The sequence below is a fragment of the Microcaecilia unicolor genome, chromosome 3 (genome assembly GCF_901765095.1).
Source record: "Microcaecilia unicolor chromosome 3, aMicUni1.1, whole genome shotgun sequence".
NCBI lineage: Eukaryota > Metazoa > Chordata > Amphibia > Gymnophiona > Siphonopidae > Microcaecilia > Microcaecilia unicolor.
Genome location: NC_044033.1, coordinates 514,340,859 through 514,361,790, shown reverse-complemented (window position 1 = coordinate 514,361,790; position 20,932 = coordinate 514,340,859). Strand labels below are relative to the sequence as shown.

The window sequence follows — 20,932 nt, the reverse complement described above, 5'->3', positions numbered from 1 at the left end:
TTTTGTGTGTAAGTTAGGTTCAGATCCCCCAAATTCTATAATACTATACCTAACTTTAGTGCACACTCCAACCCTCCCATGGTCATGTACCCTTTCAGTTGTGTGCTAAAACATTTGCATGTATCTTTATAGAATAAGTACATAAGTATTGCCATACAGGGACACACCAAAGGTCCATCAAGCCCAGCATCCTGTTTCCAACAGTGGCCAATCCAGATTACAAATACCTGGCAAGATCCCCAATAAAGTACAAAACATTTTATGCTGCTTATCCTAGAAATAGTGGATTTTCCCCAATTTAATAATGGTCTATGGACTTTTCCTTTAGGAAGCCGCGACCTTTTTTAAACTCTGCTAAGCTAACCGCCTTTACCACATTTTCTGGCAACGAATTCCAGAGTTAAATTACACATTGAGTGAAGAAAAACTTTATATGATTCGTTTTAAATTTACTACTTGTAGCTTCATCGCATGCTCCCTAGTCCTAGTATTTTTAGAAAGCGTAAACAGACGCTTCACATCTACCCGTTCAACTCCACTCATTATTTTATAGATCATATCTCCCCTCAGCCGCCTTTTCTCCAAGCTGAAGAGCCCTAGACGCTTTAGCCTTTCTTCATAGGGAAGTCGGCCCATCCCCTTTATCATTTTTGTCGCCCTTCTCTATACCCTTTCTAATTCCACTATATGTTTTTTGAGATGCGGCAACCAGAATTGAACACACTATTCGAGGTGTGGTCGCACCATGGAGTGATACAAAGGCATTATAATGTCCTTATTTTTATTTTCCATTCCTTTCCTAATAATACCTAACATTTTATTTGCTTTCTTAGCCGCAGCAGCACACTGAGCAGAAGGTTTCAACGTATCATCGACGACGACCACTAGATCCCTTTCTTGGTCAGTGACTTCTAACGTGGAACCTTGCATGACGTAGCTATAATTTGGGTTCCTCTTTCCCTCATCCATCACTTTGCACTTGCTCACATTAAACGTCATCTTCCATTTAGACGCCCAGTCTCGTAAGGTCCTCTTGTAATTTTTCACAATCCTCCCGCGATTTAACTACTTTGAATAACTTTGTGTCGTCAGCAAATTTAATTACCTCACTAGTTACTCCCATCTCTAGGTCATTTATAAATATTTTTAAAAACAGCGGTCCCTCTTAAGGATTGGTAGTAACTTGGTGGTGCGGAACAGGGTTGGAGTTGGGGTTGGATACGATAAGAGGGGGTTTTTTTCTTCTCTTTTCTTTCTTTACCTCTTTCTAATATGTGAAATGGTTTGCAGAAAGTGAGGGGGAGGGTCATCAGAGTACAGGCCCTCCTTCCTTTCCTGAGAGGAGATTAGATAGATCACTCACTATTGTTCCTACTTGGACGAGGGAGATTGGTTGTCTAACTAGAGTTTGGGGGAGGGAAGGGGGGGAGAGATCTATCTGAAAAATTTGAGGACGAAATGTTATGTTTGTTACAGCTAAATCGCAGTTGCTGTTTTATTACTGTATGTAGAGGTCAATAAGATGGTTTGTTTGATGATGTCTTCAATAAAAATTGTTGAAAACTTTTAAAAAAAGCAGTGGTCCCAGCACAGACCCCTGGGGAACCCCACTAACTACCCTTCTCCATTGAGAATACTGACCATTTAACCCTACTCTCTGTCTTCTATCTAGCAAGATGCCACTTAAGTTAGGTGGTTGCTTGATTGTTAGCATCCAATTATTGGTGTTTTGTGTCATTACTCAATTAAATTGGGCACACGACCAAATCTGCACATGCAATTTTGAGTGCCATATATAGATTCTGGGGTCTTTTTACTAAACCACATTAAGAACTTACCCCCAAAGTTACCCAACACCTGTCAAAGTATGTGCCATCATATCAACCTTATTTTTGTTATTAAGCTTGGTTAACTAAAACAATAACTATGAATCCAGTTCGGTAGCAGTCCAGCGTTATCCATGTAAAACAAAAGAGGAAAAAGGCTCCTTGAACATATTATTAAAACCTACAAACAGTTACAGTGGAAGTTTTCATAATACTGTAATATGAAACATATTGGGGTCCTTTTACTAAAGGTTTGCTGCGTGGCAACCCAAAACTACCGCCGGCCCAATGCAGCCGCCGATGATAGTTCCGCCTCCAGCACGTGCCATTTCCAGCGCTGTTGGATTTTTAAAACAAAATACGCCGCAGGGGGTTACCCGGTGGTGCTGCCCAGTTACCGCCAGGGTAGCTCGAGAGCCCTTACGGCCACCTCAGTGGGTGGCGGAAAGTGCCGCCCTTCATATGGCCACACGGTAAGTGCAAGCTTATCACATAGCCATGTGTTTTTTTTCTGGCTTTTTACCAAGCTGCGGTGAAAAGGGCCCTGGCATCAGGGGCGTAGCCAGACAACAGATTTTGGGTGGGCCTAGGCAAGAATTGAGTGGGCACCAAGTGTTCTTCCTCCCCCCCCCCCCCCCCCCCCCCCAAAAAAAAAAAAAATTCTCTCAGCTGGTGGGAAAACACTTCTTTCCACCTTGGCAGCAGGAATGCACTGAAAACTAAGCATGCGCCGGTGTCGTGGAGAGTAGCGTTTTCGTTACCGTCAGGGGAAATCTTCAGCTGGCGGAGCTTGGGATTCCCACCAGTTACCACTAAACATGTGCTACTGTTGGGTGGGCCTGAGCCATAAATGGGTGGGCCCTGGCCCACCCAAGCCCACCTGTGGCTACGCCACTGCCTGGCATGTGTGCAAAAACGTCCACCGCCACAACCATAGCTTGGTAAAAGGGCACCATTAGGAAGTATGAGTAACATAAGAAAAGAGAGGAAGTAAATAAATAAGTCAAGGAAAAATAAAAAGGAAACTAAAATATGTGATACAACTATAATAAAATGCAATAAAGGGGAAATAATATTGCCTCCTAATTTGTACACTACGTCAGGAATCATGTGTAATTCCATGTCCTCTTCCACTGAAGAACAAAGAACCCCTTGACAGCCTACAATATGAAGGTCAATAGCCATTAAATTCAAGAAAACTATCCCATTCCCATTGACCCAATCTCATGACTGAAAGAAGAATTACCCTGCTGTTCAAGAGACTTTATATATGTAAATGACTATATATATATAAGATTTCATAAAATTACCCTCTCTATGTCTTTACAAGATGTGTTTATCAGAGTTTTTTGTGCAATTACAATTTTTATAGGGTCTATTACCTTCTTTTCCAACAGGATAATCGCAGCATTGAGCCCCTGACATATGGCCGTATTGCATCCTATTATTATCTGAAGCACCAAACAATTCGCATGTTCAAGGACCGCTTGAAACTTGACTGCAGTGTGGAAGACTTGCTTTCTGTTCTCGCTGTAAGTGCTGAACTGTTATATTTTTACCATTTATACTTAGTCTGCAGTTGGTATGCAATTGGTATTTTCACTGATCCCGTATTCCTATATTCTAATGCTCAAAAAGATGGATCCCATTCTGTGGCACATTCATGTGGTACCTATTTTAAAGAATGGTCCGAAAAGGCAACTATGCTTGGCTTCTCTTTTGATAAAGATTTCGATGGCAGCTGTTAAGGAGGAAATGGTTTGATGCCTCGAAGAGAAGGGAAGAATTGACAACAATGAATATGGATGTTTTTCTCCCACATTTTGAGAAAACAAATGTATGTACAGGTACAGAATAGGCAAAACTGAAATTGTTCTTTATTGACCAATTGGGAGCACAATAGTGCCAGATAATGAGAGGTGAATGGTGAAGAAGAAACCTGTTTACGATTCAGGCCTTGTGTAAAGTATTAAGTTGCTCCAGAGTCACAGAGCTAGAGAGCTACAGACACCTGCATTTGCACAGTGTCAGCAGTTTTAATACAACGCCGTGCTTTCAAAGCAGTCTTGATGTAGCACAGCATGTTCCAGAAGCCTTTTGCGTTCTTGATTCCTACAGTTTCATAAAAATGACTGAGGCTGTGGAAGCAAAATGGGAGCTGGGCAGACTTCTACGGTCCATGTCCTGATTGTGACTGAATAGATAGGGATGGGCTGGAGTGTAAATTTTAAGGGGCTTCAACCTTAGCTCCAGAACTTAGTACAAGAACAGTGCTGGGCAGACTTCTACGGCCTGTGCCCTGAGAAAGGCAAGGACAAATCAAACTCAGGTTTACATATAAAGTATCACATACCTTGTAAATGAGTTTATCTTGTTGGGCAGACTAAATGGACCGTACAGGTCTTTATCTGCCGTCATTTACTATGTTACTATATGTTACTCTTAGAGGTTCTACATGGAATGTTGCTACTAATCGGGATTCCAGAATCTTGTAACTCTTTAGGATTCCAGAATCTTCAGAACTTTTAGTACAAGAACAGTGCTGGGCAGACTTCTATGGTCTGTGCCCTGAGAAAGGCAAGGACAAATCAAACTCGGGTATACATAGAAAGTATCACATACCATGTATAATGAGTTTATCTTGTTGGGCTGACTGGATGGACCGTACAGGTCTTTATCTGCCGTCATTTACTATGTTACTATGTTCCTATGCAAATTATAAAATGTACTGTAAAAAGTAAGCATGAAGTGAGAAAATTAAATCATCATAGGCCCTGTTTACTAAGGCGCGTTACTGTTTTTACTACTACTACAAATCATTTCTATAGCGCTACCAGTCGTACACAGCACTTCACAAATGAATGCGCTTACAATTAGCACACGCGTTAACCATGTAGGTGCCTATGTAGGCGCATACACAGTTAACACGCGTACATGGTTAATGTATGTTAAAAATGCTAACGCACCTATAACGTAACTTAGTAAACGGGGCCCTATGTATACTTTCCTTGATATGTTGTAGTATTGCTTCCCTGCCTTCTTTACCCTATGGGAAAAAATATGCATGCTATTTCATAGAGTATTTTACCCACACTAAGAGTGTGGGGGGGGGGGGTAGGAGACAATATTAAAATTGCAGATTTATGTCCCTATGTAAAAACTATTAGTTATTCCCCCCTTACCAGTTTTGCCCAATATAGGTATAAAAATCGTTGTGGGAAGCTGGCAAAGGCATCACGAAGGGCTGTTAGGTTGCTCATGCTGTATATATGAAGAAGAAAAGAGAGGTCAAGATAAGTCAGCTAGAGAAAGAAGTTAAATGAGCTGTATTAGTCTATAAACATTCTGTGGAGCCTGCTGTCTGTAAGAATCTGTATGCATTGGAAGGTCAATTAAATATATTATTCCAAGTACAATTATAATAAAGCAAAGTAAGTGAACTTTTTTATGAAAAAAAGAAAGGAACAGATCCAGGGGATTTTTGCAAGACAACATAGAGGGAAAAAAGAGAGGCCAGTTGCATCAAATAATTTCAAATGAGGGTAATATCTCCAAATGGGTTATTTTTGTGCATATGCAAACATATAAGGAGCCAAGAGAAAAGATGTTCCCCTTAATAGCTTCAAAGAAACTCCCTGCTCAGTGTAAACACAGGGGACAAAAATTACACATGCAGAAAATAAACATGAATATACATGATGTGGAGAAAAAAGACCTTGGTGAGATACACAATAACCCATGAAGACACGGGAGCATGTCCATGGAGTTTATTAAGTATGGACTGTCTTGACATTGAAGTTGTTTTGTCACCCATTGTCTTCATTCTATATAACTTAAGTATTTAGCACTGAAAACTTTGCACTTTGCTTATATATTAAAAAGTGTTTCATCACAAGTCATATGATATTATAAGTACATAGGTATTGCCATACTGGGAAAGACCAAAGGTCCATCAAGCCCAGCATCCTGTTTCCAACAGTGGCCAATCCAGGTCACAAATACCTGGCAAGATCCCAAAAAAGTACAAAACATTCTATACTGCTTATCCCAGAAATAGTGGATTTTCCCCAAGTCCATTTAATAATGGTGGAAGCCATCCAAACCTTTTTTAAACTCCGCTAAGCTAACCGCCTTTACCACATTCTCTGGCAACGAATTCCAGAGTTTAATTACATGTTGAGTGAAGAAAAACTTTCTTCGATTCGTTTTAAATTTACTACATTGTAGCTTCATCTCATGCCCCCCAGTCCTAGTATGTTTGGAAAGCGTAAACAGACGCTTCACATCTACCCGTTCAACTCCACTCATTATTTTATAGACCTCTATCATATCTCCGCTCAGCCGCCTTTTCTCTAAGCTGAAGAGCCCTAGCCGCTTTAGCCTTTCCTCATAGGGAAGTCGTCCCATCCCCTTAATTATTTTCATTGCCCTTCTCTGTACCTTTTCTAATTCCACTATATCTTTTTTTAGATACAGCGACCGGAATTGAACACAATATTCGAGGTGCGGTCGCACCATGGAGCGATACAAAGGCATTATGACATCCTCATTTTTGTTTTCCATTCCTTTGCTAATAATACCTAACATTCTGTTTGCTTTCTTGGCACAGCAGCACAGCAACGATGACACCTAGATCCCTTTCTTGATCTGTGACTCCTAACGTGGAACCTTGTATGACGTAGCTATAATTCGGGTTCCTCTTTCCCACATACATCACTTTGCACTTGCTCACATTAAACATCATCTGCCATTAAGACGCCCAGTCTCGTAAAGTCCTCTTGTAATTTTTCACAATCCTCCCGCGATTTAACAACTTTGAATAACTTTGTGTCATCAGTGAATTTAATTACCTCACTAGTTACTCCCATCTCTAGGTCATTTATAAATATGTCAAAAAGCAGCGGTCCCAGCACAGACCCCTGGGGAACTCCACTAACTACCCTTCTCCATTGAGAATACTGACCATTTAACCCTACTCTCTGTTTTCTATCTTTTAACCAGTTTTTAATCCACAATAGAATACTACCTCCTATCCCATGACTCTCCAATTTCCTCTGGAGTCTTTCATGAGGTACTTTGTCAAACGCCGTCTGAAAATCCAGATACACTGGCTTATTTTCGAAACAGAAGGATGCCCATCTTTCGACACAAATCAGAAGATGGGCGTCCTTCTAACAGGGTTGCCCAAATCAGTATAATTGAAAGCCGATTTTGGGCATCCCCAACTGCTTTCCGTCGCAGGGACGACCAAAGTTTCCGGGGGCGTGTCGGAGATGTAGCAAAGGCGGGACTTGGGCGTGCCTAACACATGGGCGTCCTCGACCCATAATGGAAAAAAGACATTCCAGACAAGCATTTGGACGACTTTACCTGGTCCAGTTTTTCTTACGACCAAGGCACAAAAAGGTGTCCAAACTGACCAGATGACCACCCGAGGCAACTGGGAATCACCTCCCCTTACTCCCCCAGTGGTCACTAACCCCCTCCCACCCTTAAAAAACAACTTTAAAAATATTTTGTGCCAGCCTCAAATGTCATACTCGGGTCCATCGCAGCAGTATGCAGGTCCTTGGAGCAGTTTTAGTGGGTACAGTGCACTTCAGGCAGGCAGACCCAGTTCCATCCCCCCCTACCTGTTACGTTTGTAGTGGTAAATGTGAGCCCTTCAAAACCTACCAGAAACCCACTGTACCCATATCTAGGTGCCCCCCTTCACCCGTAATGGCTATGGTAGTGGTGCACAGTTGTGGGTTTTGGGGGGGGTTGGGGGGCTCCGCACTCAAGGTAAGGGAGCTATGTACCTGGGGTGCCCGGTTGGTGTCCTGGCATGTCAGGGGGACCAGTGCACTACAAATGCTGGCTCCTCCCACGACCAAAGGGCTTGCATTTGGTCGTTTCTGAGATGGGCGTCCTTAGTTTCCATTATCGCCGAAAATCAGAAATGGCCATGTCTAAGGACGACCATCTCTAGGGATGACCTAAATGTCAAGATTTGGGCATCCCCAACCTTATTATTGAAACGAAAGATGGACGCCCATCTTGTTTCGATAATACGGGTTTCCCCGCCCCTTCACTTGGACGTCCTGCGAGGACGTTCTCAGGAAAACTTGGGCATCCCTTTCGATTATTCTCCTCCACATCAACCGGCTCACTTTTATCCACGTTTGTTCACCCCTTCAAAGAAATGTAAATTGATGAGGCAAGATTTCCCTTCACTAATTCCATGCTGACTTTGTCTCATTAATCCATGCTTTTGAATATGCACTATAATTTTGTTCTTTATAATAGTCTCAACCATTTTGCCCATCATATCAAAAATGCCCCTCCATGTAAATTACTGAACTTTCAGTATACCAAACCATAGTTCATAATGTGTTGGATTACAGAAAACCTGGTGGAATAGGATTTTTTTTAATGAACTCTTTAATTGTCCCTGTTTTCTCAGGATCCAAACAGATGTGATCAAAGGAATGAAGTTCTGCTCATATCACTATCTCTCTATACTACAGCTTTCACCTTGTTGATCATTTCATTCACTTTCAAAGGTTAGCAGAATTTCATATCAGTGGAGGCTCTTGAATGGCTTCATTCCTACTTCTCTGACAGGTCTTCTAAGGTTTACCTGAGCAGAGAACAGCGCCTTCTCTTTTTCTCATTCTCTGCCACATGGAGTTCACCAGGTTCTCTCATTGGGCCTTTACAATATAAAGTTTTTCTTGCTCCTCTTGCTCTGTTTATTCATTCTCTTGGATTCTTTTTCTTTACGTATGCAGACGACGTTCAAATATTGCTCCCGTATGATCTGCCAACATTGGAGTTCCTCTCGTCATTACCTACTAAACTCAGCCAGATTGTTAATTGGATCACCAGTAATGGCTTGAAACTCAACCTGCAATATTTACGTGTCATATTCTTCAGGAAGAATCCTTTTTTCTTGCCATCAAAGGAAGTACAGTTCTAAAGGATTCTAAGTACTGGGAGTGATTGTGGATGGTCATCTAACTTCTAATGCACAAATTTCTAACCTAGTAAGGAAACTTTTTTTTTTTACTCTTAGGGGGAGTTATATATTACTAGCAGTTGAGCCCGTAAAAACGGGCTGGTATTTGGGTTTTCCTTCCTTCCCCCTCCCTCCCCGCGAGGTCGCCACCGCTACCATCCCCCCGGAGTCGCCGCCATCCCTCCACCCGGCCCGGGCCCTCTCTCTCTCCGCTACTAAACTTACACATCCATTCGCCGGAACGCAGCACGCACATCAGCTGAGCTGCCGTCGGCCCTTCCTTCTCTGCCTGTGTCCCGCCCTCCTGTGACGTAACGTCAGCGAGGGCGGGACACAGGCAGGGAAGGAAGGCCGATGGCAGCTCAGCTGATGTGCATGCTGCATTCCGGCGAATGGATGTGGAAGTTTAGTAGCGGAGAGAGGGCCCGGGCCGGGTGTGTGTGGGGGGGGGTAACAGTAGCGGTGACCTCGGGTGGGCGGGTGCGGTAACCTCGGCGGCGCAGTTTCCCTCTCTGTCCCGCCCTCGTCATCACGTATTGACGCGGGGGCGGGACAGAGAGGGAAGTCTCTACTGCGCATTTGCGAGTGAGTCAGTCACTCGCCGTTTATATGTTTGATGCTTCGTCTTCTGCAACATTCTGCACTCTGTACTCTGTCTCCTAATTCATTCCTTTGTTTTGTCATGTTTAGATTACTCTAGCTCCCTATATCAAGATCTGCCATAGGTTCAACTAAGAAAACTGCAACTTATTCAAAATACTTCCATGAAACTTCTTTGTGATGCCAAACAATTTGATAGTCGCCCTACTTTTCATGAAAAAACATTGGCTTCCAATAACTTTCCATATTCTTTTCAAGATTGTTATGTTGGCACATCAGTCATTTTACTCTGACTACCCACCATTCCTTGTTAACCTGTTGATTCTTTATAAACCTGCTGATGACCTTTTTTCCTTCCATCGGAATCTTATGGTTATCTCTTCACGTTTATACGGACATTCTGACAAAGATAGACATTGTAGTTTTAGTGTTATTTCCCCTTATTTTATTATTATTATTTATTGCGTTTGTATCCCACATTTTCCCACCTTTTTGCGGGCTCAGTGTGGCTTACAATACGATATGAATGATGGAAATACAATTTGTTACAACTTGGTTATGGATTACATTGTGAAGAGTTATGCGAGACAATCAAAGTATTGTTGCAGAATATAACAATGAATCAAAGCTTTGAAACATTGGAAGGAGATTGAAAAACCGTCTCTATTTTTTTTATTTTTTGTTTTGTCTGGAAACCTCTTAACAAAAATTTAGAAAGGCATTGAAGTACATAAGACATAAGTACATAAGTAATGCCATACTGGGAAAAGACCAAGGGTCCATCGAGCCCAGCATCCTGTCCACGACAGCGGCCAATCCAGGCCAAGGGCACCTGGCAAGCTTCCCAAACGTACAAACATTCTATAAATCTTATTCCTGGAATTGTGGATTTTTCCCAAGTCCATTTAGTAGTGGTTTATGGACTTGTCCTTTAGGAAACCGTCTAACCCCTTTTTAAACTCTGCCAAGCTAACCGCCTTCACCACGTTCTCCGGCAACGAATTCCAGAGTTTAATTATGCGTTGGGTGAATAAAATTTTTCTCCGATTTGTTTTAAATTTACTACACTGTAGTTTCATCGCATGCCCCCTAGTCCTAGTATTTTTGGAAAGCGTGAACAGACGCTTCACATCCACCTGTTCCACTCCACTCATTATTTTATATACCTCTATCATGTCTCCCCTCAGCCGTCTCTTCTCCAAGCTGAATAGCCCTAGCCTCCTTAGTCTTTGTTCATAGGGAAGTCGTCCCATCCCTGCTATCATTTTAGTCGCCCTTCGCTGCACCTTTTCCAATTCTACTATATCTTTCTTGAGATGCGGCGACACACTGTTTTACTGTAGCTTATCCATCTGATTACTTATTGAATGGTTTGAGCTGACTCTGCTTTGTTCATCTGCACACTGACTGCTGCACCCTCTCGCTTCATTTTTTTTTACATTCCTTACCCTCCTTTTATGTTTTATGAGATTATCGCAACCTTCCATATTTCTCCTTCCCTGCTTAGGTTTTTAAATATTATAAACCGCTTAGATAATTTCAGTATAACCCATAACCACAATCCATTTGTGTACCTGTTGAAGTCATTTGGCAGGATATTGGGCCCCCTGTGGTATACATGTTCTTAGTCTCAGCCCAAAGGCTAAGAAGAGACCGTGCTTGGCTTGTAGCTCAGACATTACATCTGATCTTGGAAGAGAAGTAAGCTAGATGCATTAAACCTGAAGAATTTCTCCACATTTAAAAATTCCATAGATTTCTCGAGGATCTAATAATTCAATTGCCAGACACCAATGAGTCAGAAATATTTATTTTTGTTACATTTGTACCCCGCGCGTTCCCACTCATGGCAGGCTCAATGCGGCTTACATGGGGCAATGGAGGGTTAAGTGACTTGCCCAGAGTCACAAGGAGCTGCCTGTGCCTGAAGTGGGAATCAAACTCAGTTCCCCAGAACCAAAGTTAACCACCCTAACCACTAGGCCACTCCTCCACTGTTGCTACTATTTGAGATTCTACACGGAAAGTTGCTATTCCACTAGAAGTCGGCCCTTGCAGATCACCAATGTGGCCGCGCAGGCTTCTGCTTCTGTGAGTCTGACGTAGAATCTCCAATAGTAGCAACATTTCATGTAGAATCTCCAATAGTAGCAACAGAACCTCAAATAGTAGCAACATTCTATGTAGAATCTCCAACAGTAGCAACATTCCATGTAGAATCTCCAATAGTATCTATTTTATTTTTGTTACATTTGTACCCTGCGCTTGGCTCAATGCGGCTTACATGGGGCAATGGAGGGTTAAGTGACTTGCCCAGAGTCACAAGGAGCTGCCTGTGCCTGAAGTGGGAATCGAACTCAGTTCCCCAGGACCAAAGTCCGTATTTTATCCTCAAAAAAAGTGTGGCTGCAAGGTGTGCTATTCTGTTTCTAAACATATTTCAAAACATAATGAAAGGCCCATCATCTATACCAATCAACCTATGTATCACCCCTACTAAATATGCGTCCAGTGTTTTAATGTGGAAAGGTATGCTGTGCAAAAAAAAACTTATGATTTGAGTAGTGGGCAACTTTGCCACCTTTAGCTTCTCTTAACTTTCATGCAGATGTTAATACTCGTAATTACTGGTTAAATTGTTATTCTTGCTGTTCTCATTAAAGGTGTAAAAGGAACATTTTTAGCAATCTGATGCCCCCTTGAAAGGATGGTGCACTTGAACAGAATTTTTGCCAAGTTGCTGGGTTTTTTTTCCCCTTTTCAAAACCTTGTGAATTAATGAGCTTCATAATTAAGGCAGTTGTTTCACACTTATATTGTTAACCAGTGATGTTCCATCTGCCTTCCTTTCTTGATGCTCCCCTGTCACTTAAGCATTTAGCAGTGTGAGCAGCAGGGAATTACATGGTATGTGGCAAGTAAGCCTAATTAGATATAAGTGAAGATCCTCAGGGAACAAGTTTAAAAAGAAATCTAGAAAAACTGACAATGATGATGGTGTTGAAAGCAGCAACCTTTAGAGAAAAAGACTTGTTGGCCTTACAAAATATGATTTTTATTTTAAATATCAGTAGACCAATGATTTATGTGATGTGTCCTTTTGGGCTCAGAGAACAAGTCTTGCAGTTCTCACTTAAAATAAATCTCTAATATGAAGAGGATAACTTTGTATAAGTCATGCAGGTGGCTAAATGGATGTTTAGTTCTGTGTGTGTAAACCTAGTGATTTTTTTTTTTTTAAATAAAAGGAATTCAAGAACGCGTGGCATAAACACAGAGGAACGCTATTTATTTATTTATTTTAGATCATTCATACCCTGCTTTTTGCCACGTAACGTGGCTTACAATGAACTAAGCAAAAGAATTACAATGACAGTTGAAGGCAAAAGGGAAGGGAAAATAAATACAAGAAGTTGAGCAAATGAGCAGCAGGTAGGGAAAAGAACGCAAAAGGAAAAGAAAGGAAGGAAAAATAGGGCAGAATCGGATCTTGACTCGCCGAGACACAGAAGATCAGATCTTGCGAGAGGCCAAACGATGAAGATTGTCCCAACATGGCTAGAAAGGGTGGAATCCAATTAAAGCAAAACTTAAATGACCTCATAACTGGAGTGAGCTTCGACGACAGCTTCGGAGGTTTGGAAGTAAGACCAATGCTGGGTTCCATAAATAGCGGAAAAAAAAAAAAAACACATCAGGACCGAGGTTGGAGTGGGCTTTGACAGCAACTCCAGTAGTTGAGAAATAGGACCAGTGCCTGGCAGATTTCTACGGCTTGTGCCCAAGATTGGCAGAGAGAGACGGAGATTAAGTATACCAGCGTTAAATCATGAACAAGTTGAACCTGTGCAGATTGCCAAATTCAACTCTGGCCTTCGTGTTGGGCAGACTGGATTGACTGAGCAGGTCTTTATCTGTCGACATCTGCTATGTTACTGTGTTATAAAGTATGCATAACACCACACAGTATATACACAGAAATGGTGTCACACACAACATAAAGAGCCATTTTAGAAATATACACGTTCAGAAAAAGAGCTGGCGTCACAAGGGGCATATATGCACATAAATGGTGTCATCTACATTTCTATGTGCTGCCACTCAGGGGCATAGTCCTATATAATAATTCTCACCTCCAACGTTCTGTCTTGCTGCCTGGGACCGTGGCTCATTCCGAGTTGGTCAGGACGGCTCCGTAGATCAGGCTGACATCACCATAACCATTATGATGTCAACTTCAGAACCCGGGGGAAAAAAAAATATGCCTCACAGCTGATCCATGTCCAGAGGAGGGTTGCTGGACATGGGTAGCTGGAGGGGGGGCAAGGGGTCGCTGGACATGGGTGGCTGGAGGGGGGGCAGGGGAGAGAGGAGGTTCGCTGGACATGGGTGGCTGGAGGGGGGCAGGGGAGAGAGGAGGGTCGCTGGACATGGGTGGCTACAGGGGGAGAGGAGGGTCGCTGGACATGGGTAGCTGCAAGGGAGCCAAGGAAAACCTTGCTAGCGCCCGTTTCATTTGTGTCAGGATCGGGCCTTTTTTACTAGTTATCAATATGGGCTACTGTTAAGACATGGTGTTATAGTGTTAACCCCAGTAATTGGTAACTGGATCTCATTGCTTAAAATGGGACTTGTGCTAAATAGCACAAGTTAGTGGGAAAAAGACACGGTAGCCACTCAGATAGAAATGAGGTGGATTTTGGAAAACTGTATGTATGAGATCGGCTAACGGTACCTGTGGGTTCTAAACTTTACTCCTTAGTCTTTAACAATACCCATCCTGATTTTGTTCTCCTTGTTTTCTAATTATAATCTTCTAACTTGTTTCAGGGATATTTGGATAACTTGGAGAATTTTATTGCGCTTTTTTCCGACATATGTTTACAGTATAATAGATGAAAGCGGATAGAGACCAGTTTAACCTGTCCAGTCTATCTACTGGTTTTGTTCGACATTGTTAAGCATATATTCCAGCTACAGACAAATTATTATTATTTGGTACATTTGTATCCCACATTTTCCCACCTATTTGCAGGTTCAATGTGGCTTACAGAGTACCGTAAACGGCATTTGCCAATTCCGGTATGAACTAATACAAGTATGAACAATTACAAGGTGATATTGTGGTAGAAAGAGGTACATGTGTGGTAAATACAGTTGGGGGAACATTAGAGAGGGGGAGGAAGAGTTAGGATATGTCCATTACGGTCTTTGGTTTCGTTATGTCGCAGGTATCCAGGTTTTTTATGTGCAAATAAAGAAATGTTTACAGAAATTGGGAAAACTGGCAAATTGGGCAACAGTATAATAATGGGTGATTTCAACCAAACACAAGGAATCTGTAGAATTGAAATTTCACATCCAAAACAAAACCATATTGATAGTGCCGTGTGCTGGAAAGCTGTTTTGAAGTTGCAATCATTTTTTATATTTGCTGGATTGGATATAAAAAAATGTTTTCCCCTTAAGCAGCTTTGAATGGCAAAACAGGGAACCCCTGTCGGGATTTGAGTGGCTATACTGGATTATCATCAGAATTACAGAGACACTTCAGTTTCCAAGATAAGTAATATGTGAAAATATTGATGTGGCAGCTGGGATTTTTTTATAACATTTCCTTAGCCTATTCTGTATCAGTAAGTTGTTTTGCTGGTTTGTTTTGGGGTTTTTTGGGGGGCAGTGCGGGGGTTGCTATTTTTTTGCTTTTTGAAGGACCATTTTGAGATTCATACATAAGTGAATTTTTTTTTTGACTGATAATTATAGTGAGCCACCTATATAATGTAGGCTTGTCTTACAATTAGGTGTGTCCCCAATTTCCACTGAGATCCTTTTTTTCCACTTCAAATTTTGGTGGCAATTTCTCTAATACGGAATATTACTGTAGAAGTATTTGTTTTAGATGTGTGATTTCAGTTACCCCAATATTGACTGGATAAATGCTACATCACACAGCGGCAGGGGGATAAAATTTCTAGACGTAATAAATGACTGCTTTTTGGATCAACTGGTACAGGAACCGACAAGAGGAGGGGGAGCTATTTTAGATATAGTCCTTAGTGGCAGGCATGGCATAATACGAAAGGTAACGGTGTTGGGTCTCCTTGGAAACAGTGATCATAACATGATCAAGTTTGAGCTACTATCTGGAATGAAGCCACAAGGAATATCTACTGTAGCTGCATTTAATTTTCGAAAGGGCGACTATAATAAAATGAGGAAAATGGTTTAAAAAAAGCTAAAAGAATCGGCTGCAAAGTTTAGGACACGTGGAGGGGCATAATCGAAAGGGGCGCCCAAGTTTTCCTGAGGACGTCCTCGCAGGACGTCCCGGCGAAGGGGCGGGGAAACCCGTATTATCGAAACAAGATGGATGTCCATCTTTCCTTTTGATAATAAGGTCAGGGCGCCCAAATCGAAAAATTTAGGTCGATCTTAGAGATGGTCGTCCCCGGTTTTCAGCGATAATGGAAACCGAGGACGCCCATCTCAGAAATGACCAAATCCAAGCCATTTGGTTGTGGGAGGAGCCAGTATTCGTAGTGCACTGGTCCCCCTGACATGCCAGGACACCAACCGGGCACCCTAGAGGGCACTGCAGTGGACTTCATAAATTGCTCCCAGGTGCATAGCTCCCTTACCTTGTGTGCTGAGCCCCCCAAAACCCACTCCCCACAACTGTACACCACTGGATCTATGGAATCTTAGTTGACATTGGGTAGCGGCGCTGGTATTTGGAGAATAAAACTGGTGCAGGGCGGACTTCTACGGTCTGTGCCCTGAGAAAGGCAGGGACAAATCAAACTCAGATATATACATATAAAGTATTACATACCATGTAAAATGAGTTTATCTTGTTGGGCAGACGACCGTTCAGGTCTTTATCTGCCGTCATTTACTATGTTACCATAGCCCTAAGGGGTGAAGGGGGGCACCTACATGTGGGTACAGTGGGTTTCTGGTGGGTTTTGAAGGGCTCAAATTTAACACCACAAGTGTAACGGGGGGGAGGGGGGGGATGGGCCTGGGTCCGCCTGCCTGAAGTGCAGTACACCCACTAAAACTGCTCCAGGAACCTGCATACTGCTGTCACGGAGCTGGGTATGACATTTGAGGCTGGCAAAAAATATTTTAAAAGGTTTTTTTTTTAGGGTGGGAGGGGGGTTGGTGACCACTGGGGGAGTAAGGGAAGGTCATCCTCCGGTGGTCATCTGGTCAGTTCGGGCACCTTTTTGAGGCTTGCTCGTAACAAAAACTGAACCAAGTAAAGTCACCCAAGTGCTCGTCAGGGACACCTTTCTTTTTTCCATTATTGGTCGAGGACGCCTGTGTGTTAGGCACGCCCAAGTCCCGCCTTCGCTACACTTCCAACACGCCCCCGTGAACTTTGGTCTTCCCCGCGATGGAAAGCACTTGCGGACGCCCAAAATCGGAGCCCATCTTTTGACACAAATCGGGAGATGGGGCGTCCTTCTCCCAGGGTCGCCCTTCTCTTTCGAAAATAAGCCTGTAAATCAGGCATAGACGTTCAAAAATACCATCTTGAAGCACAGATCAGATCAAATGCATTCTATGTATTTACAAAGGTGGAAAGAAGAGAAAACAACAGCCAGCATGGTTAAAAGGTGAAGAAAAAGAGGCTACTTCAGCCAAAAGAATGTCCTTCAAAGAATGGAAAAAGAACCCAGATAAAGAAAATAAGAAGCAACATAACCACTGGCAAGTCAGATGCAAAGCACAGATAAAGAAGACTAAAAGGGAATATGAAGAGAAACTTGCCGCAGAGGCTAACAACTTTTTTAGGTACATCAGGAACAGAAAGCCTGCGAGGGAATCCATGGGACCGTTAGACCATGAAGGAGCCAAAGGGGCACTCAGGGAAGACAAGGCCATAGTGGAGAAACTATGAATTGAATTGGAATGAATTGGAGGGGGGGAGCCGACAGTCGCCCAGGAGTGCATGGTTCAGTGTGGAGTATCCTCTAAGGATACTATTAATACAGGACATTTAGGGAATCCCAGTAGAGAGGTTTTAACAATGCTGAAAGTATTGGTTGGTGTGTTTAATGAGAGAGCAGAATAAAGGATGCACGTTATCCCAGAACGAGAGGGCATGAAATGAGATTGAAGGGGGGCAGACTCAGGAAAGATGTCAGGAAGTATTTTTCACAGAGAGGGTGGTGGATGCTTTGGAATGCTCTCCCGCGGGAGGTGGTGGAGGTGAAAACGGTAACAGAATTCAAACATGCGTGGGATATACATAAAGGAATCCTGTGCAGAAGGAATGGATCCTCAGAAGCTTAGCTGAAATTGGATGGCGGAGCAGGTGGGGGGAAGAGGGGTTGATGGTTGGGAGGCGAGGATAGTGGAGGGCAGACTTATACGGTCTGTGCCAGAGCCGGTGATGGGAGGCGGGGAATTCTGCTGGGCAGACTTATACGGTCTGTGCCCTGAAAAAGACAGGTACAAATCAAGGTAAGGTATACACATATGAATTTATCTTGTTGGGCAGACTGAATGGACCATGCAGGTCTTTTTCTGCAGTCATCTACTATATTACTATGTTAAAGAGGGAATTGAGTCAAATAAAATAAACATTCCACATGAAACAGATAACAGCGTGGAATCATTACGGATAGAAATTCCATGTGTGAAGGAAAGGAGTATTCTTGTAGGGCTGTAATACCGTCCACTGGGGCAGAACGGACAGATGAAGAAATGTTTACAGAGATTAGAATAGCTGGCAAATTGGGCAACACTATAATAATGGGTGACAGGGAGTTCCAGGGAGATAAATTTTATAGATGAAATAAACAGGTGCTTCTTACATCAACTGGTCCAAGAACCGACGAGGGAGAGCCATTTTGGATCAGGTACTTGGTGGTGTGCGAGAGGTTGCAGTGTTGGGTCCCCTGGGAAACAGTGATTACTGGAACCAGCATTACACCAATGTATCTGAACTTAGATGTTATATGAATAGTTCAAGAATGTACTCAGTGTAAAATGTGCATACATTTCGTTACAAAAGAATGTAAAACTGTAAGAACTATAGGTGCTCATTTTGAAAGCACGTAAATTTACAAAGTTACGTGGAGGGGCATTTTCGATGGTGTGTCTAAGTTGGACTTTGGACGTTTTGTGCTAAATGTACCAAATCCAAATAGGAAATATACCCATTTTCGAAAAAAGAAAAATATCTATCTTTTTTTTGAAAATAGCATTTCGAACAAGGATTTGTGCTTTGTATGTTTATCTCTTTAGGCCATTTTCGGGGAAAAAAAACCCCACAAGTTAAAAACTCACAAAATCAAGCCATTGGGATGTAGGAGGGGCCAGCATTTATAGCAGACTGGTTCCCCAGACATCCCAGGAGAGCAATCGAGCACACCTTTTTTGTGTCTTAATCATTAGAAAAACAGGTCTAGATCAAAATGTTGAAATTTTCACCCTAGACGTTTTGGTTTTGTTCCATTATGTCTATAAAACGTCCAAGTGTTAGGTATACCCTAATCCCGCTTTTGAAATGCCCCCAATACGCAACCCTTGGATTTGAACCCATTGCATACAAAATGCATAAATAGACGTCTGCAAAGCAGTTTTCGAAAATACTGATTTGGACATTTTGAGAAGAAATCCATCCAAATGGCACTTTCACAGTTTTTAGACATTTTTCTCTTTCGAACACGAGCCCCATAGTAACCTGTGTAACTTTGTAAGTCTGTGTGCTTTGAAAGTGAGCCTCATTATGTTTTAGGGATAAGATTGCCACACTGTTGGGTTTTGTTTTTTTATTTATTTATTTACTAGCCATTAAGCCCGTAACAATGGGCTAGTTTTTTGTTTTCCTATGGCCTCCCCCCGTCCACCAACCCTGCTCTCTCCCCTGCCCTCCCCCCATGTCCAGCAACCCTCCTTTCCCCCCTCCCATCCGCTCCATCCATCCGTCTCCATCAACTGTTCTCTCCCCTATCCTCCATCCTCGGGCTCCCATCCACCGCGATTGTGACCTCCTGTGCCCTGCCGTCCCCGCCATTTTGCCGTCTCCCCCAGCGTCGCCCCCCCCCTTTCTGCCGTCGTCATGTCATCAGTTCTCCATCGCTGCGTCAGTTTCCCTCAGTTCTGCCCCCTCCTTCCCTCCCTGCTCCCTCCTCCTCCTCCGATTTCCACGCCTATGTGTCTCCCTATTGGGCTGTACTGCTGGTGGAGGCGAGGCTTGGACTTCTGCACTCTCAGCGTTCCGACTCTACTGCGCATTTGCAGGTGAGTCGGTCACTTGCCGTTTATATGTTTGATTTTGTACCAAGCAGTACTTCTCCTTCATTGTCTGGTCCGAAAGTTTCAGGTGTTTATTTGTGAGAGATACTGCCTTGGTTTTATAGAAACAAAAGATGATGGCAGAAAGTAACTGTGTGGTCTACCCGATCTGGCCATCCTAACCAACAGCCCAGTCTGTACTGTGGCTTCTCCCTCAGAGTTCCTCAGTGCTTATATCTTGCTTTCTGATATTATTCTCATGTTCACCACCTTCACTGGAAGGCCATTTCACTCATTCACTGCCCTTTCTGTAAAGAAATATTCCCATATTTCTGTGTAAGCCCCTTGTCACGCTTGTGTTATGACCCCATATTCCAGAGCCTCCTTTTCAATGAAAGAGGCTTGTCTCCTCTTCATAGTAACATAGTATGTGACGGCAGCTAAAGACCTGAATGGTCTTCCAGTCTGCCCAACAGTCACATCCATTATCAATTCAAGATTTAAATCAACAGTGAACGTGATATTTACTTTATTATGGTATTTCTTTTCTATATTTCTGGGCATAGACCATAGAAGTCCGTCCAGCTGTGTCCTTATGTTTCAACTACTGGAGTTGCTGTCAAAGCCCACTCCAACCTATGCAAATCCGTCTATTCATTTGCGGGACAAAGACAGTAAAAGTCTGCCTGGCACTGTCCTCATGTTCCAGACCACTGGAGTTTCTGTCAAAGCTCTCTCCAGCCCACCCTATACCAGATTGTCATATTCAGGATTCAGACCATACAAGCCAGCCCAGTACCGACCTTAGTTGATGCAGCCAGACTTGCCATCTAAGCACTACTTGACATACAAACACATATGCAACCCTCTGTTTTGTTTTTTATATCATTCATTTTCTAATTAGAGATCCTCTGTGTTCTTCACACGCCTTTTTGAATTCCGCCGCTGTGGGGTTTTTATTTCTGCCACCTCCCTCTGGAGGTCATTCCAGGCATCCACCACCTTCTCCATGAAATATTTATACCTTGGAAATATGTGTCTGCGTTTTCTCTCTTTTCCCACCTCTCCCCCACCATACATGTCTTTAGGTATTTTTATGTTGTCTCCGTATGTTTTATGATAAACACCATTGATAATTTTAGTATCTATCTGGTAGAGGTGGCACAAAAGGACTAGTAGGCTTATTCCCTGTTCCAAGTTATTTCTGTCTACACTGCACGTATATTTCCCAGCTATGTTGTGTTGTGTTGTG

At 42.7% G+C, this 20,932-nt stretch overlaps 1 protein-coding gene across 1 annotated transcript in view; it reads left to right on the top strand.

Annotated features, from left to right (window-relative positions):
• Nucleotides 1–20,932, top strand: part of LOC115467300 (activating signal cointegrator 1 complex subunit 3-like) — a 689,265-nt gene that overhangs the window by 561,422 nt on the left and 106,911 nt on the right. Inside the window, 1 exon segment of the mRNA XM_030199160.1 lies at nucleotides 3,224–3,358. Within this exon segment, the coding sequence (XP_030055020.1) occupies nucleotides 3,224–3,358 (135 nt within the window).